The 18,025-nt window shown below is 40.5% G+C and overlaps 1 protein-coding gene across 1 annotated transcript in view; it reads right to left on the reverse strand.

Annotated features, from left to right (window-relative positions):
• LOC138977202 (zinc finger protein 177-like) overlaps positions 1–14,740 on the reverse strand; it is a 14,993-nt gene extending 253 nt beyond the window's left edge. Inside the window, exons 1-3 of the mRNA XM_070350106.1 lie at positions 14,648–14,740; positions 13,051–13,211; positions 3–1,347 (exon numbers count right to left, since the gene is read on the reverse strand). Coding sequence (XP_070206207.1) covers positions 3–1,347; positions 13,051–13,153 — 1,448 coding nt within the window. The 5' untranslated portion in view covers positions 13,154–13,211; positions 14,648–14,740. The remainder of the gene's footprint in view (positions 1–2; positions 1,348–13,050; positions 13,212–14,647) is intronic.
• Positions 14,741–18,025: the final 3,285 nt, after the last annotated feature.

Consider the following 18,025-nt stretch of genomic DNA (forward strand, 5'->3'; position numbering starts at 1 on the left):
GCTTTAAAGTACCAGATAGGGTGAACCTAGCATTGCACTCTGTACATGCATAGTTTTTCACTCCTGGATGTGTTAACATGTGCCGCTCCAAATTGCTAGAATTTGTAAACCTACCATCACACTCTGTACATGCATACTTTTTAACTCCTGTGTGAGTTAACATGTGTTGCTTCAAAGTACTAGACTGGGTGAACCTAACATCACACTCTGTACATGCATAGTCTTTCACTCCTGAATGTGTAAATATGTCTTGCTTCAAAAGTCCAGACAGTGTCCACCTGGCATCACACTCTGTACATGCATGTTCTGTCTCCCCTGTATGAGTTAACATGTGTTGCTTCAAATTACTAGACTGCGCAAACCTTGCACTACACAGTGTACATGCGTGTGGCTTCTCTCCTGTATGTGTTAAGATGTGCTTTTTCAAGCATCCAGACTGTATGAATCTATGACCACACTCTGTGCACATATGCTTCTCCTCTCGTGCAGACGTTGACTTTGTGAACCTAGCATCACACTCTTGTCCTAGCCACATTACACCAACTGTTTTGACAACAGCTTGAGTTTTTGATGTCCCAGCACCTTGTTTCACCCAAATGTCACTGTGAGTGTTGACTGCAGGTTGTATTTCTGGTGGTTCTATCACACATTTACCGTTTGCATTGACTGCAACACTCTGTTCTAGACAGACATCACTGTGATTGTTGAATGCAGCTTGTGTTGTGGGTGTCCCAGCCTCTTGTTTCACCCACGTGTGAGTGTTGACTGCAGGTTGTATTTCTGGTGGTTCTACCTCTTGTTTTATCCACACATCACCGTTAGCATTGACTGCAACACTCTGTTCTAGACAGACATCGCTGTGATTGTTGAATGCAGCTTGTGTTTTGGGTGTCCCAGCCTCTTGTTTCACCCATGTGTCACTGTGAGTGTTGACTGCAGGTTGTATTTCTGGTGGTTCTACCTCTTGTTTTATCCACACATCACCGTTAGCATTGACTGCAACACTCTGTTCTAGACAGACATCGCTGTGATTGTTGAATGCAGCTTGTGTTTTGGGTGTCCCAGCCTCTTGTCTCAGGGACATGTCACTGTGATGGTTGACTGCATGTTGTATTTCTAGTGGTTCTATTTCTTGTTTTACCCACACATCAACGTTAGCATTGACTGCAACACTCTGTTCTAGACAGATATCGCTGTGATTGTTAAATGCAGCTTGTGTTTCTAAAGTCTCAGTCTCTTGTTTCAGCCAGAGACCACACTGAATGTTGACTGCAGCTTGTCCTTCCATTGTCTGCACTGCATGCATTGTAGCTGTACTCTCTGTCGCCACAGCTTCCTTGACTGGCACTGGATAGAAAACAAAAAACAGACAAGACCCATCCATGAATACAATCCTGATTATGATCAACTTTAAGTATGACAGTGAACTATCAATTTTTCTTTTGCTTTGGTTTTAATAAGTAATTGCCAAAAGGTGCTCACAGAACAGAAGACGGCTTGTTTTTTTACAATAAAAATGTTTCTAAAAACGTGTGTCTGCTGAAAATTGGTGTGTGTGTGGATGAATGTGCGAAGATATAGTGGACATAATTTCGTGTGTCTGACTTGAACGGTTTTGAAGTTATCTTTGTTAAAAGTCAAAAATAACGCAAAAACCGGCCATCTGAAAACGGACATCGTGATACCTCGTGTTTTGAATATGCCACAGAAAAATAACAAGAAGCACAAATGCCTTGCATTTAGTTTGATTGAAAGCCTTAAACATCGCTTAACAGACGAAACCAAACGTCATATCTAAATCTTGACAGAATTTTTTTTTCGATAACCGAATTTTAATGTGTTGCATGCAAGATGTGTCGTCATCACGGCATACATTTTTTAAATCGCAGATATTTACTAAAGCTCTTTTTTTTTAAACTCTGGAATTGACGTCGACACGTCAAGCGATAACGGTGTATCAAACTGCTGTCTTTTAAGAAATCCAGCAAAGACTGCAGAACTTTTAAACAGCATTTTTGAAAACGACCTGAAAATGTCGTCATATCTTGCGTGCGACATAATGTTCGGTAATTAACGGTTATTTTATGTTAAAAACAAAATTTACATGTACAAGGATCTACTTCATCTAGGGAACCACGTGACACATTCTGTGTTCAAACATATGGCCACTAGTTCCCAATTCCAGTGGGGGAGCTTGTTTATTTTATCTTGTCAGCGAGCCGCGCGGTGATAAATCCCAGCCGCGTAAACATTGCAGCCAAGGCAAGAAGAAGGGGGAAACTCGGGGACTTTTTCTACATTTATGAAGGGTAGGGGGAAGCAGACGACAAAATGTACGCCATCTTGTTATTCAGTTGCCAGGTTGGAAACCTAAAAGTTTGGACTCGATTTGCTTGTTTTTTCATTATATTGATATGTACAATTATTCATATTGCAAAATATAACATACTACAATCCCTTCAAGCTAAAAATGTAGTGTAAAACTGAAGGAACTTGTACTACAGCACTACAAACACAAATCAGAGTCAGTATAGTTAGAGAGTATTTTACCTGCGTTTGGATTATGATGTTGTTGTTGCAACATTTAAAGCGTGTTCGATGTTTCTGACGGAATCATAAGCGTTTGAAAACAAAAAAGCCTCGGTTTACCAAACCTTTGAGAAAAATGGCTTAGAAAACGAGGATAGTGTATTTTTTGCAAATTTACTGAGACTATTTCTTTACGACAACGACCGGTATCGGACATTCGCTTTGAGGCAAACAAATTCACTCGTTGCCGCCAACTTCATTCAGACAGTGAAACCTGCGAAGATCACAAAGCAGTCTAAATTGCAGACCAACGTGATGCGTACAATGATTAGCAAACTGTTGCTCTTTGAGGTTAAAATTAACTTCTGGAAACAACCAACCCAGTAACCCTTTTGCGTTTTGTAGGAATATTGTAGTTACGGGATTATGGAGATGTGTTTTAAAGAGGGTCTCATCGCAGGTTTCACAGTGACTTTGATCGGTATCTGATTCTGAGCTGCATGGCTTTCCACCCTCCTCAGCCAAGCTAGTGTGCATAGGCACACGCAACACACACTACTTCGTAACACACTTCGCGGCTGTATAAAAGTGCATATATTTGCCTGGAGATAATGAATTACCAAACATCACAAAAAACAAGTTTAGAAACGCTGCTAGCATGAGCAGGTTCTAGAGGGTTAAGTTCTAAGTTCTGCAGTAGTAAGTCGCCAAACAAAGAGTTTTAAGCTGGGGGGGGGGGGGGGGTGTTACACTGGTACGAAACCTGTGAGTGTATGAGTAAAGACGAGCGCACAGACAACATAATATTAATGAATTCGATTTTATTTCAATTAAAAAAAAGTCTTAAGATCAGGGGCCTGTTAGATTTTAACCCATCTTGTTTCTGCCAAGGCCTAGTGTAACAGACACAGCGCGCCGACGGTCCGGTCGGTGGGGGGTGGGGGCTTGCCGCTATCGGGTTGTCCAAGACGCATGCCGCGAAAAGATTCCAGGCCCCGATAAGAGTAACAGACCACTTTGTTTATAATAGTGAATTTGGCTCCTCAAGAAGAAGTTGTCGCCATATGAATTTGTGAAGAAATCACGAACCACGAATGCGCCAGCAAGTGTTGAAATTATGTCGTCAACATCTTTTGAGATCTTGCGTGCGACATAATCTTGCGTTCAACATAAAATGTCACTACCTTATCGAGTTTAATGGGAAAACTAACTATTTGTTGTCTTAGTTTAAGCTTCTTAATTATAAGCATAATAAAACCGAACTTCCAAGATGAATTTTAATTGAGATTAGCGAAAGAGCGAGTACGCAAGTCGACCTTAAAGCAAAACAAGAAGAGCAAACGCTCGATCGAGTCACTTTCGCAGTTCTGAATATTATATGAGGCATCAGATGGACAGGAAGAAATTGCTATTCACAACACAATGAGTCACGTTCACATAAAATTTGAGCCCGGTCACTTTTATAGTTTCCGAGAAAAGCCCAACGTTAAGTTGTGTGTTGCCGAACAGAAAAGGCTAGTTATCTCCCTTGTTTTTCTGATAACGTTCGTAAAAGGCTACAGATGTAAATACTTTGATGTAAAGAATAATCCTACAAAGTTTCAATCACATCCGATGAACTTTGTCAAAGATATAAAATGTCTAATTTTTCCTTTGACGCTGACCTGTGACCTTGAAAAAGGTCAAAGGTCAACGAAACCATCGTTAAAGTGTAGAGGTCATTGGAGGTCACGACTAAACAAAATATGAGCCCGATCGCTTTGATAGTTTCCGAGAAAAGTCCAACGTTAAGGTGGTGTCTACGGCCGGCCGGACGGCCGGCCGGACAGACTAACACTGACCGATTACATAGAGTCACTTTTTCTCAAGTGACTCAAAAATGATAACACGAGCGTTTGTCGTGATGTCTTGTGTGCAACACATTCTCAAAAAGGAAAAGAAAACGGAAGAAAAATATTTTTTCAGAGATTTTTGAAGCTAGAACCTTGAAACTTCAAACAACGCTTTTACTTAGTGATTATTCAACAAGGAAACTTTTAGGTTGATCTTTGAGAAATTTGAAGGTCATAACAAGGTCTTGTGTGGGTAAAAAATACCCACGGAAAATAACCTTTTCCTCTGAATTATTCAAAGCAAGAACCCTAAAGTTCACACACTTTCGGGCTTAATAGCCTCCACACACGGTGGAAGTCCGGTTGACCTTTGTCTTATCTCAAGGTCACGTATGGGCCAATAACTTTAAACAATTTTAATTATTACTTTTTTCCGTTGTTTTTAATGGGAGAGCCTTCGAACATCACAAAACGCCGTAGCTCAATGATTCTCCGACACAAAGAAATTCAGAAAGATCCTTGTCAAATGTGAAGGTCACAGCAGGGTCTCATACGGGTAAAAAACAAACAAACGGACAATAATCTTTTTCACAGCTTAGTGGTAAGCTAGAAACTTGAAAAGTAACACACATTCAGGGCTTAATAACGTTTTGACACGGTGAAAGTCTGGTTAACCCTTGTCAAATCTCAAGGTCACAGCCGTGTCACGCATGGGTTAAAAACACAGACTGTTATCCATTTCTGCTTTATTTCTAAAGTTAGAACCTTGAAACTTCATACAGTCAATTCCGGTTAATCGGCCATCCGGATAATCGGCCAATTCCGGGTAATAGGCCAATTTTCCCTGGGACCGAATCTTTTTTTCATACGTAGTTATGTGTTAAAATGTTCGGTTAATCGGCAACTTCGGATAATCGGCCATAGTTCAGTCAGTCCCAAAAGTGGCCGATTAACCGGAGTCGACTGTACAACGCAATCGATCAATTATCCTTCGACATGGAGAAGATCAAGTCGATCCTCAAAAAAATTCAAGGTCCCGACTGGTTCTCCTGCATGTAAAAAACGGCATTTTTTCTCAGACACTTGTGAAGCTAGAACTTTGAATCTTCACGCATATTCGGGGCTAAATAGCCTTCTGACAAGTCAGAAGTCTGGTTAACCCTTGAAAAATTTAAGATCACAGCTGGGTTGCGTATGGGTGGCATTGCTTTTGAAGCTGGAGAAATTGAACTTGGTATAACACATGTGCTTGATAATTCTCCGAGAAAAAAATTAAAGCTCAAGTTGAGTCTTGTAAAATTTCAAGGTCGCAACAGGGTCGAGTTGGGATCATCATAATGGAAAATTATCAATTTATTGAACATTATTACATCTAGAACTTTGAAAATTCACACAAGTTGGGTGCTAAAAAGCCAGCCTTCAGGCATGGCAGAAGTATAATTGACCCTTGTCAAATTTCAAGGTCACAACTCGGTCGTTAACAAGGATAACAAATCATTTTCTGCATTGCCTTTAAAGCAATAGCCTTGGCACTTCACACAACGCTTTTGCTTAATGATTCTTCAAATGTTCCTCGTCAAATTTCAAGGTCACAGCGGGGTCAAGTTTAAACACAAATAATGCGAAGTTATGAAATTATCAAACTTATTGTAAGCTAGAGAGTTGAAACTTCATCGATGACCTTTATACGTGACTACAGTATGGGTGATAATACTCAATAACAAAGTCACAGCTAGCGGGGTTGAGTGCAGGCCAGAAAGTTGATTCCTTTTAAGCTTCAAAACGTGGCTACGTTATAGCCACTAGCTCGTATTTATCTTTCTGAGGCTAGAACTTAAGCACATGTGCATCTTTGTAGATCTAGAGCTTGAGCTCTTCCAAACATGACCCAAGTCTGGTTGACCAAAGTCAAATTTCAGGGTCGCAACAGGGTCAATTTGGGATCTTAAAATGGAAAATTATCCATTTTTTTTAACATTTTTAAAACTAGAGTTTACACTTTAAACATTTCTAGGGTTGAATTACCCTTCCGACGTGACCAAACTCTGGTTGACGTTTGTGAAATGTCAAGGTCACAACGGAGTGATGTTTGAATCAAAATATGGAAAATTATTAATTTCTTGAAGGTTTTAAAAGCTAGACCATTGACATCTCACCCGCTTCTATATAGAATTCAATGACCTTTAAACATGAACCAAGTCTGGTCGACCTTAGTCAAATTTCAAAGTGTTAGTTGGGGTATGGTTTGGTTAAAACATGTAAAAATGTAACTTTATTAAACTTCTTTTCATACCAAAACCAAAGTCTAGTTGATCTGTTTCAAGTTTCAAGGTCACAGTGTGGTCAATGTTTTGTAGCAAAGCAAAAAATATTGTTTGAAAAGTGTATGGTGCTTAAATCTTGGATACTTCCAACTGTTTCGAGGTTTGACAACTTCTGGACATCGAAATCTTGTCTTGTTGATCCTGGTTATATTACTAGGTCACAACAGGTTTGAGTTCGGATCAACAATTATCAAATCGTCACTTTCTTTAATGTCAAGTGAGCTAGAGAAGCAGATAGTTTGGTTCTTATCCATATTCCTTATGGCAAAAAGTGAGTCGCATAAACATTTTCTCTGTTTGTGTGAATCCAAATTGACCCTTCTGAAAGCTTCACGTATCATGAAAATTGGCATCACTTTTATCATAAACCAAACAGCATCAAACCTTTGGAGCCTGTGACGTTTCAGAGGTATTTCTAGAAGGCAGTAGTGAAAGTGACAAATTAATATTATGGACCTCAACGCAATCCCGCTGTGACCTTGACGTTTGACTGTATCAACCAGACTTTCACCATGCGTGGAGAACATCATACACTATAAAACGCATGGGAAGAATTTGACAATTTTCCAATTTTGAGCCAGATGGGGACACTGCTGAGACCGTGAAATTTGGCAAACATTAACCAGGAGGTCACTTTTTTTTTTAAAGATTTTATCAAATCCTGAAAGTGTGTAAAACATGCAAGACTATGACAATCGTCCAGGTTGGAAAGAAACTTTAATCTTGCTGTGGCCTTGAAGTTTGAGGAGGTTTGATGTGACTTGCAATATACCTGGGGGTCATCAAACTTTGGTAGTGTGCCAAGTTTCAACGCTCTAGCTTCAAAAACATGCGAGATAACCTCAATGACACACTTATATTTTTTACCTCAACAAGACCCCGCTGTAACCTTGACGCTTGGCGTTTTCAACAAGACTTTATGAAGACTAGACAATGAGAAGGACAACATACTCTAGAAATGTGTGTATTTTCACAGCTCCTGCATTGACGAAATGAAAACTTTCCAAATTTTGGACCAAACGTGACCCCGCTATGACCTTGAAATTGACAAAGATTAACCAGGTCACTTTCTTTTTAAATGTCATCAACATTCTAAAAGTATGTAAAGTTAGCTAAAGTGTAATGTTTCTAGCTTTAAAACATATAAGACAAGGAAAATTTTCCAATTTGGAAAGCAACTTTAACCTTATTGTGACCTTTGAATTTGATGAGGTTTATTGCGACTTGCGCCACACAAGGGGTTCATTAAACCTTGGAAGTGTGCCAAGTTTCAAAGCCCTAGCTTCAGAAACGTGCGAGATAACCTGAATGCTACGTCTCAGAGCCATTTTAAATAATACAACGAACAAAATTCCCGTTATTTGTGAAATAATTTGAGTGCATGTGTCTATTTTGTTCATAATTGGGTTCCAACATCTGTTGTTTTAGCAAAAATCACAATATCAGTCTTGTTTGTCAACTTTTATTTTTTAGCCCCTTTGTCCGCTTTTCGTGCGCACCTTTTGGCACTTTAAGTCATATATCTATATACTAGATGAATACCCGCTTCGCCGGGTAGCCGGGTTCGCCGGGAAGAAGTAGAGCCGAATACCCGGCTTTGCCGGGTACCCGGCTTTGCCGGGTGAGTGGTGCACCGTACGCCGGCTTTGCCGGGTGAGTGGCGCACCGTACGCGATTGACGCCACACGAAGGAAGGGAGATAAACGCGCAAAACACTGGAGAAGATAAGGAGCGTTGTGGACAGTGACCTTCTAAAAATAGTAACGGGAATATGGATTGAGCGTTGTGGACAGTGACCTTCTAAAAATAGTAACGGGAATATGGATTGACGCCACACGAAGGAAGGGAGATAAACGCAAAACACTGGAGAAGATAATGAAGAGTTACTGGGAATGGATCTGGGAAGATGAACAGAAAAACCAAAATCGGTTCAGCGCTGCGCGCTGAGAGCACGTGTTGAAAATTCTCATCGACCAGGTTGTGTCCGGGGTCTACCTGAATATGTCCACCAAATTTGAAGCAGATCCATCGAGAACTTTGGCCGTGCATCGCGAACACACACACACACACACAGACACACAGACAGACACAAGTCGTATATATATATAGATATATACGACTAGTGTCTGTGAATACCAGGCTGCGCCTGGGACCCGATAAACGCGCAAAACACTGGAGACCTTCTAAAAATAGTTACGTGCAGTGACCTTCTAAAAATAGTAACGTAGTAACGGGAATATGGATTGACGCCACACGGAGGAAGGGAGATAATCGCGTCGCGGCTGAAAACACTGGAGAAGATAAGGAAGAGTTACTGGTAGTGGATCCAGACCAAAAAAAACAAAATCGGTTCAGCGAACGTTTTGAAATATCTCATCGATGAGGTTGTGTCCGGGGTGTAGCTGAATACGGTGTCCAAATTTGAAAAAGATCCACCGAGAACTTTGGCCGTGCATCGCGAACAGACAGACAGACAGACACTAGTAGTATATATATATACTAGATGAATACCCGCTTCGCCGGGTACGGCTGCGCCGTGAAAAAGTCAAGCCGAATACCCGGCTACACCGGCGCACCGCACGAAGGAAGGGAGATAAACGCGCAAAACACTGGAGAAGAGTAGTGACCTTCTAAAAATAGTATAACGGGAATATGGATTGAGCGTTGTCGACAGTGACCTTCTAAAAATAGAAACGGGAATATGGATTGACGCCACACGAAGGAAGGGAGGTAAACGCTGAAAACAGTGGAGAAGATAAGGAAGAGTTACTGGAAATGGATCCAGAGAAAAACCAAAATCGGTTCAGCGCTGCGCGCTGAGAGCACGTGTTGAAATATCTCATCGATGAGGTTGTGGCCTCCAAATTTGAAAAAGATTGATCGAGAACTTTGGCTTGGCATCGCGGACACACACACAGGCAGACACAAGTCGTATATATATATATAGATATATAAACAAATATGGAAAAAATAACCAAAACAAGCCTTCACGTTTTCACCAATATTTCGGCCTCGTGGCCTCCGTCAGGGTGTTCTATAATTAGCTCGCACGATGTTTACAAATATCCTTTGACGCAATGTCTGTCTATGACGTAATTATACATGACGTAATATGTTTTGTGTGCCGGAATTCCAAAAATGAATAAGACAGTAACAAAGCCTAGTTCTAAACAAGTGGATTGTTAAAGATGATGCAGTATATGTGTTCTGCGCGAACTTAGAATCCGGTTTCATTCTAGAATGGACCGGGTCCAGGTTGGAATTCTAACCCTGCGCAAGTACAGGGGTGCCATTCTAGAATGAAACCCTTGAATAAAGGGGGCCGTAATGTTTGTAGGTAAGACAGAGTTGTCTTCCCTTGAATTATCTCCACCTGCACCTTCCCTTTGATAAAATGGGGCTGATTTGTCTACCCCTGAAAAAAATCCTTTGGCGATCTTGCGATGTCATGTCATGTCAAGAAAGTTGACACTCCTGAGTACGCAATAAACAAAGGCAGACCATAGCAAGGGGGACTACCAGGGCGGTATTGTTTGCAGGGCAGTTGTTTTTGTGATGAGAGCCGGTTGCGGCCGCTTGCAATGTCAGCGCTGTCTCCCTCTCGGAAATGTCCGGTTTTTTGACAATTTTTTTGACAGACAGACAGACAGACGGTCAGACCGACTAACCGACAGACAGACCAACAGAAGGACAGAGTGAGTTATAGAGCTGTTGTCACAGGTTTAAAAAAAAGTTGACATTATATCTTCACAATTCAGAAGACCAACTTCATGTATATGAATAAGATTAAAAGTTACAAGCGAGATCGGCAAAACACTGTCAGTCCGGAAATTTCCGTTCGTAGCGATCAGTGCTGAGTGTCTCTCAAAATCGTAATCACTTTCAGAACATCACAATCCCAATTCACGATGTCTTTGAGTGAAGTGTAAAAAACGAAAAAAAATCCCCAACCAAACACACAAAAAACAAAAACAAACAGAAAATCCACATTTGTGGCTTTGGCTGTGTGATAGTCTAACTGAAATGACTATTCCAACTTGGACCCAAATTCCAACCTTGCGCACGGCCGATTCTAGAATGGACCAGCAACAAGGGTTTCATTCTAGAATGGCACCCCTGTACTTGCGCAGGGTTAGAATTCCAACCTGGACCCGGTCCATTCTAGAATGAAACCGGATTCTAAGTTCGCGCAGAACATATATAATATACTTTTTAAGACACCCCTTTATTTTTTACTAGGAGACTGTACTTTAATTTTGATGAACCTGCATCGATTTATTTGATAATACCCCACAACTATATTGGCACATTAAATTACTTTGTGTAGATAAATTAATGTTCTTGTCTTTGTGTCTAGGTCTCGATTCAGTTCATAAATACATACACTGTATGTTACGAAACTTTGCTTGAACAGAAGTCTTATAGAAACCCATGGCTTTTATATAATCACTTGTCTTTTGAAAACATGCAGATTCCGTTCGTACGCCATGATTTCGTTCGTACAAAAGTGCATGTTTTTGTTCGTACGAAAATTGATTCCGTTCGTACACATTTGTTAGATCTGGCAGAAACAGGCCCCCACTTCAAGTTATGTGTGTTCCAATGGTCGTCATGTAGCACAGAGTACGCCTACGAGTGATGTTGGACCTATGTGAACCATAAGATGTATTGAACTTGCATCAAATTGTTTTGATAAAAAACAGGTGTCTGTTCGTACCACTTTCATCTAATTGTTTCCGTTTGTACGCGTTATATGTTCGTGATTTTGGATGATGCAAATTCAATACATCTTATGGTTTACATAGATCCAATATCACTCGTAGGCGTACTCTGTGCTATATGACGACCACTGGAACACTCATAACTTGTAGTAGGGGCCTGTTTCTCCCTGATCAAACAAATGTGTACGAACAGAAACATGTGATTTTGTACAAACTGAATCATGGTGTATGAACAAAATCTGCATGTTTTTAAAAGACAAGTGATTGTACAAAAACCTTTTTTGTTACTGATCAAAACAAATTATGAATCTGCTGTCTCATTCCCGGTCGGCAGCCCCGCGTACGCTCATCTCTCACATTTGAACGCCTGTCGTCCACAGGGTCGGTCGATATATTCTACCCCCGAAATAGCACTTCTTTGCATCGTCAATGACTCCATCATCTATTAGAATCCCAAACCGATGTCAAATACGAGCTGATTTTGTGAAATAAAGCACATTTCTACTTCCGAAGCCCATCGAACAGCCATTTCAGGCGCTCGATTGCCGACATTTTCAGCTTTGAGGGTAATTTACGAACAAATATCAATCGCTCTATGACATTTTATGCATCAAGAAACAAATTAAGACATCGCTGAATCAGTAGCTTATCTTAAATCCAACAAGAAGAGCAAACGCTCGATCGAGTCACTTTCGCAGTTCTGAATATTATATGAGGCATCAGATGGACAGGAAGAAATTGCTATTCACAACACAATGAGTCACGTTCACATAAAATTTGAGCCCGGTCACTTTTATAGTTTCCGAGAAAAGCCCAACGTTAAGTTGTGTGTTGCCGAACAGAAAAGGCTAGTTATCTCCCTTGTTTTTCTGATAACGTTCGTAAAAGGCTACAGATGTAAATACTTTGATGTAAAGAATAATCCTACAAAGTTTCAATCACATCCGATGAACTTTGTCAAAGATATAAAATGTCTAATTTTTCCTTTGACGCTGACCTGTGACCTTGAAAAAGGTCAAAGGTCAACGAAACCATCGTTAAAGTGTAGAGGTCATTGGAGGTCACGACTAAACAAAATATGAGCCCGATCGCTTTGATAGTTTCCGAGAAAAGTCCAACGTTAAGGTGGTGTCTACGGACGGCCGGCCGGCCGGACAGACTAACACTGACCGATTACATAGAGTCACTTTTTCTCAAGTGACTCAACAAAACTGACAAAACGTGCCTTCAATCATGTCAGGCCCCGCGAATAACTTCCGCCCCGCTTATGTCAGGTTATCCCCTGTGATCAAACCCTAAAAGTGTTCAAAGTTTCAGAGGTTTAGCTTGAAAAACATTCGAGATAACCTCAACGTTAAGTTTTTTGTTCATGGACGGCTGGCCGGCCGTACAACTGGACACATATGAATCCTATTCCTAATACTCACCAATTACTCAGGTGAGTCAAAAAGGACTCTAAACCTTCAACTTTTCCTTTGATGAACACATGTAATAATCTTCCGGGATTTTATGGATTTTTTAGGTGTTCCTGCAGGGCAGATAATTTGTAATGCACAATTCAAACGACGTAAAAGTTGCAGTAGTTCAGCAGAGTTTAGCAATCTTTGTCTGTATCTAATTCTGTTGTCTCTTTCAAATTCATACCTTGCGGATGTGGTTCAGTCCTATGCTGACACTGTGGCATCTCTTCAGCAACATCTATCTCTATCTTGACGTCTGACAGAATAGCTGTGTCTCTTTCCTCCATGTCGAAGTACGCAAAAACCTGGTCCCTGGCTGTTCACTGTCCAAGGCGCTAATGGTCCCTGTTGAAAGCATTACAGAGTGAGGTCTTTTCTGCTGGAATATATCAGGGACGTAACTGAATACTGAAGGTCCCTATATTACTAAACCCATTTAACTAGTTGTGATAAGGCAAACATTCTAATTTTTGATATTTACAGCTCACAAAACCCATAGCAACGGCAGGGACATCCCTCTTATAATGGTTTTAAGAGTCACTTAATTGCCCCAAAATTAAGGGTGACTTCTGGTTTAGAATCTTAAAAAAACATTAAATTTGGGGTTCTACTTGACTCCGAAAACCCTGAAAACCTCTGAAAACCCCATCTAAAATGACTAAATCTAACTTCAAATTGAAGTTTTTGACATGCCTATTAGAAGCCATACCTGATTCATGCTATTTGCACCCTTATTTTTGTGTTTAGAGCCAGATTTTCGACAAAGTCGAGGCATCAATTTCAATGCAAGGGAGGTAACTCTTGTTACTCGAAAGCACAAGTATTGATGACGTCATGTGATTAGTGCTTCCGCTCCTTCGTTAATCCTCTCACAAACACAAAAATAAAGCCGTGAACTGTGAAAGTCGCAGATATAACTTATAAGTTATGATTTAAAACAAATATGTAACAAAACATGATCTAAGGATGAATTTTCTTAATTTCTGATGAGTTTTTTTTTTCTTTTCGGATTTTTTTTTTTTTCGGAGACAAGTGTACTGTTAAATTTGCACTATTGCAACAGTTGGGTCATAGTTATATAAAGCAGAAGGGGTAGAATTTGACCCAAAGTGAGTGCATTTCCTGCAAGTGCGCTTCCTGTAATAATTTCCTGAATATACAGGGAATGCATGCGCGTACACAAGTGTTAAATCACGTGACACTCCCCCAAAAAAGTTTAAAGAAAAATGTCTTTGATTTAGAAACTTTCCCACACAAACATTAAAACGAAAGTGCAAAAAAGATTGCATTTTCACTCTAGTCACAATGAATGAACCCTTATATCACTTATAATAACATGCAGCAGCTTTGCCATACACATATTGTAACATCTTAGGTCATGATAAAAATGCGTCAGCGCGTTTGGAAGTTGCTGTCTATAAATCTCTCTACCTATGGTTATTCTGTTACCCTCGTAAAATTGCCATACCTCGATCTCCCACACCCCCCATCCCCGCCCGCACCCCTCCCCCACTTTTTTTTTTCACATCGCAGCCTTCCTCTCAAACAATCGCCGTATCCAAACCCTTACCACACATCGGATCGATCGATAAAATGTCTTTCGTCTCACCTTGTTCCGGGCGCACAAGTAGATCTACTAGAAGTGAAATACTGATCGAAGTTGCCTTCTCTAGAAACATACGAAAAGCTTACGGCTCGATTACAACGCTGATGTTTAACGGTTAGGCGCATAACGGTATTCTTGATTATGCAGAGGACACAGATGATTTAGTGAAACTTACTCTTTGTAAGTGTAACTCGTCTTTGGGTCAGCTAACGTTGAACATTTACCGTTCGTCATTCTTCAGTGCTACTGCTACAATAATCTCTGTGCCAAAATTAATCCTCCAAGCCAAGTAGAGTGCTTTCCCTGGATCAAGCTCTCAAGGTACGCAACTGTAATGAACAGGTTACTCAACATTTACATAGATTATTTCCCTTGGACCAGTACTTCTTAAGAGATAATTTAAACACAATACATTTTTACCTTGTAATAAAAGGTCGAGTGATCTTAAACGAGTGAGTCTAAATTAATCACTTGAGATTGAAGAAGTAGTGCTGGACAGTTAAAATTTGCCTTTTTTAAAGGCACAGTGACCTCCCGTAAACCATCACAGATACTGTCAGGCTTTTACACACAGTACAAACACCCTTCCATTTGAACGCTCACCAAACGGGAACATCATAGGTGCCCTACGTAAAGAGCGAGCAATTTTTAAAGAAATAATTTTGCAGATTGTCTCGGACAATTTTTGGACCCATCCTGAACTCAGGTCAAAAATGAGTTACTTCCCTTCGGGTCTCATTCTATCGATGTAAACTGGCGCCGTGGATCGATGATTATCAGAATGTTTTTGGACCGTGGTGCGTTTTTGTGCTAGACCTAACTTTTAAAATCTAAATAATAAATTGACAGCTTGTTACACAAACATTCTTTAATCATAAAAGAATTCTTTTTTCATCAAGACAAGATCAGTACAATTCGAAGTTGTGAAAGTTTGAAAAAAGAAAATCCCGGAAGCAGGGTCACGCAAGGGTCGTAGCCGTAGACGACGGTTAATGCATATCGCCAGTTCCTCTCAACAGTCAAAAGCCATCGCTAGAGTGTGTGTCTTCGACGAAGGCCGGACTTCGGTATTGCATTTCAGCTTGGTGGCTTAAAAATTAATTAATGACTTTAGTCATTAAAAATCTGAAAATTGTAATTAAAATGTTTTTTTTTATAAAACGATCCAAATTTACGTTCATCTTATTCTTCATCATTTTCTGATTCCAAAAACATATAAATATGTTATATTTGGATTAAAAACAAGCTCTGAAAATCAAAAATATAAAAATTATGATCAAAATTAAATTTCCGAAATCGATTTAAAAACACTTTCATCTTATTCCTTGTCGGTTCCTCATTCCAAAAACATATAGATATGATATGTTTGGATTAAAAAGACGCTCAGAAAGTTAAAACGAAGAGAGGTACAGAAAAGCGTGCTATGCAGCAAAGCGAAACCACTACCGCGCTGAACAAGCTCGTCAGTTTCACTCCGTTTTGCACAAGCGGCGGACTACGGTCATTGTGAAAAAATGCAGTGCGTTCAGTTTCATTCTGTGAGTTCCACAGCTTGACTAAATGTAGTAATTTCGCCTTACGCGACTTGTTTTAACGTTGAGGGGGGAATCGAGACGAGGGTCGTGGTGTATGTGTGTATGTGTGTGTGTGTGTGTGTAGAGCGAGTCAGAGAAAACTACTGGACCGATCTTCATGAAACTTGACGTCATATCCGGCTTTTTGTGAAAGTTGTGGCGGCACTGTCGAGTCACGCTCTCATTTTTCAACCAAATTGGTTGAAATTTTGGTCAAGTAATCTTCGACGAAGCCCGGACTTTGGTATTGCATTTCAGCTTGGAGGCTTAAAAATTAATTAATGAGTTTGCTCATTAAAGTTGTCATTAAAATCGATTTTTCGCAAACAGACTTAAAATTGATTGCATCGTAGTCTTCATCATATTCTGAATCTAAAGATATATACATATGTCATGTTTACTCTTAAAATGTGATCACTTCTTCTTCTTCTTCTTCTTCTGCGTTCGTGGGCTGAAACTTTTTGCACGAGTGGAATTTTACGTGTATGACCGTTTTTTACCCCGCCATTTAGGCAGCCATACGCCGTTTTCGGAGGAAGCATGCTGGGTATTTTCGTGTTTCTATAACCCACCGAACTCTGACATGGATTACAGGTTCTTTTTCGTGCGCACTTGGTCTTGTGCTTGCGTGTACACACGGGGGTGTGACAGCGGCCAACTGGATACAAATCCAGCGCGCTACCGACTGAGCTACATCCCCGCCCGATGTGATCACAATTAACGAAAATAGATTAATTAGTCTTACGATTAAAATTTAAGAAATCGATCCAAAAATGATTTCATCTTATTCTTTATCATTTCCTGATTCCAAAAACATATAGATATGATAGGTTGTATTCAAAACAAGCTCCGAAAGTTAACAAGAATACAGAAAAGCGCGCTTTTCTGCTTAGCACAATACGCTACTGCGCTATTCTGGCGTGTTAATTTCACTGCGTTTTGCACGTGGAAGGTGAGCGATTTGCTTTCTTTTTTTCCTTTTTTCCCCATCTTAAGTCGAGGTCAAACCCGGGAACATGCCCCTAATTAATGGATGGATGTATGGATGGATTGTTTGATTTTATAACCAGTGATTTAGCAATTTTATAAATACGTTTTTGTCCGAATCTGTCAGTATATGCGAGTTCCAGAGTGAGAATAATTGTTCCACAGTCAGTGCCAGAGTGAGAATGGTGCGAGAGTGAGTGCCAGAGTGAGACTGGTGGTGCCAGAGTGAGTGACAGAGTGAGAGCGCAGTATTCAAAAACTGTGAAATCCCAAGTCGTGAGTTCGAATCCCACCCAGGTCAACATTTATTTGTATCTGTATCTGTATGTGTGTCTGTGCTGTTGTGTTTGTGTGATAGTGGTGTTTCCAGATTTGTGTGCGTGTGTGTGTGTGTGTGTGTGTGTGTGTGTGTGTGTGTGTGTGTGTGTGTCTGTGTGTGCTTGGAGAGTGCGAGAATGATGGTGCGAGAGTGTGTGCCAGAGTAAGAATGGTGCGAGAGTGAGTGCCAGAGTAAGAATGATGCCAGAGTGAGTGCCAGAGTAAGAATGATGCCAGAGTGAGTGCCAGAGTGCAAATGGTGCAAGAATGAGTGACAGAGTGAGTGCAAGTGTGAGAATGTTGGTACAAGAATGAGTGCCAGAGTTATTGCCAGAATGATGGTACCAGGGTGAGTACCAGAGTAAGAATGGTGGTGCCAGAGTGAGAATGGTGGTGCCCGAGAGAGTACCAGAGTACCAGAGTGAGAATGTTGGTACTAAAGTGAGTGCCAGAGTGAATGACAGACTGAGAATGGTGGTGCCAGAGTGACAATTGTGGGAATGATGGTGCCAGAGTGAGTGCCAAAGTAAGAATAATGGTTCCAGAGTGAGAATGATGATGCCAGAGTGAGAATGATGATGCCAGAGTGAGAATGATGATGCCAGAGTGAGAATGATGATGCCAGAGTGAGTACCAGAGTGACAATTGTTGTTCCAGAGTGAGAAAGATGGTGC

Source organism: Littorina saxatilis, linkage group LG9 (assembly GCF_037325665.1).
Source record: "Littorina saxatilis isolate snail1 linkage group LG9, US_GU_Lsax_2.0, whole genome shotgun sequence".
NCBI lineage: Eukaryota > Metazoa > Mollusca > Gastropoda > Littorinimorpha > Littorinidae > Littorina > Littorina saxatilis.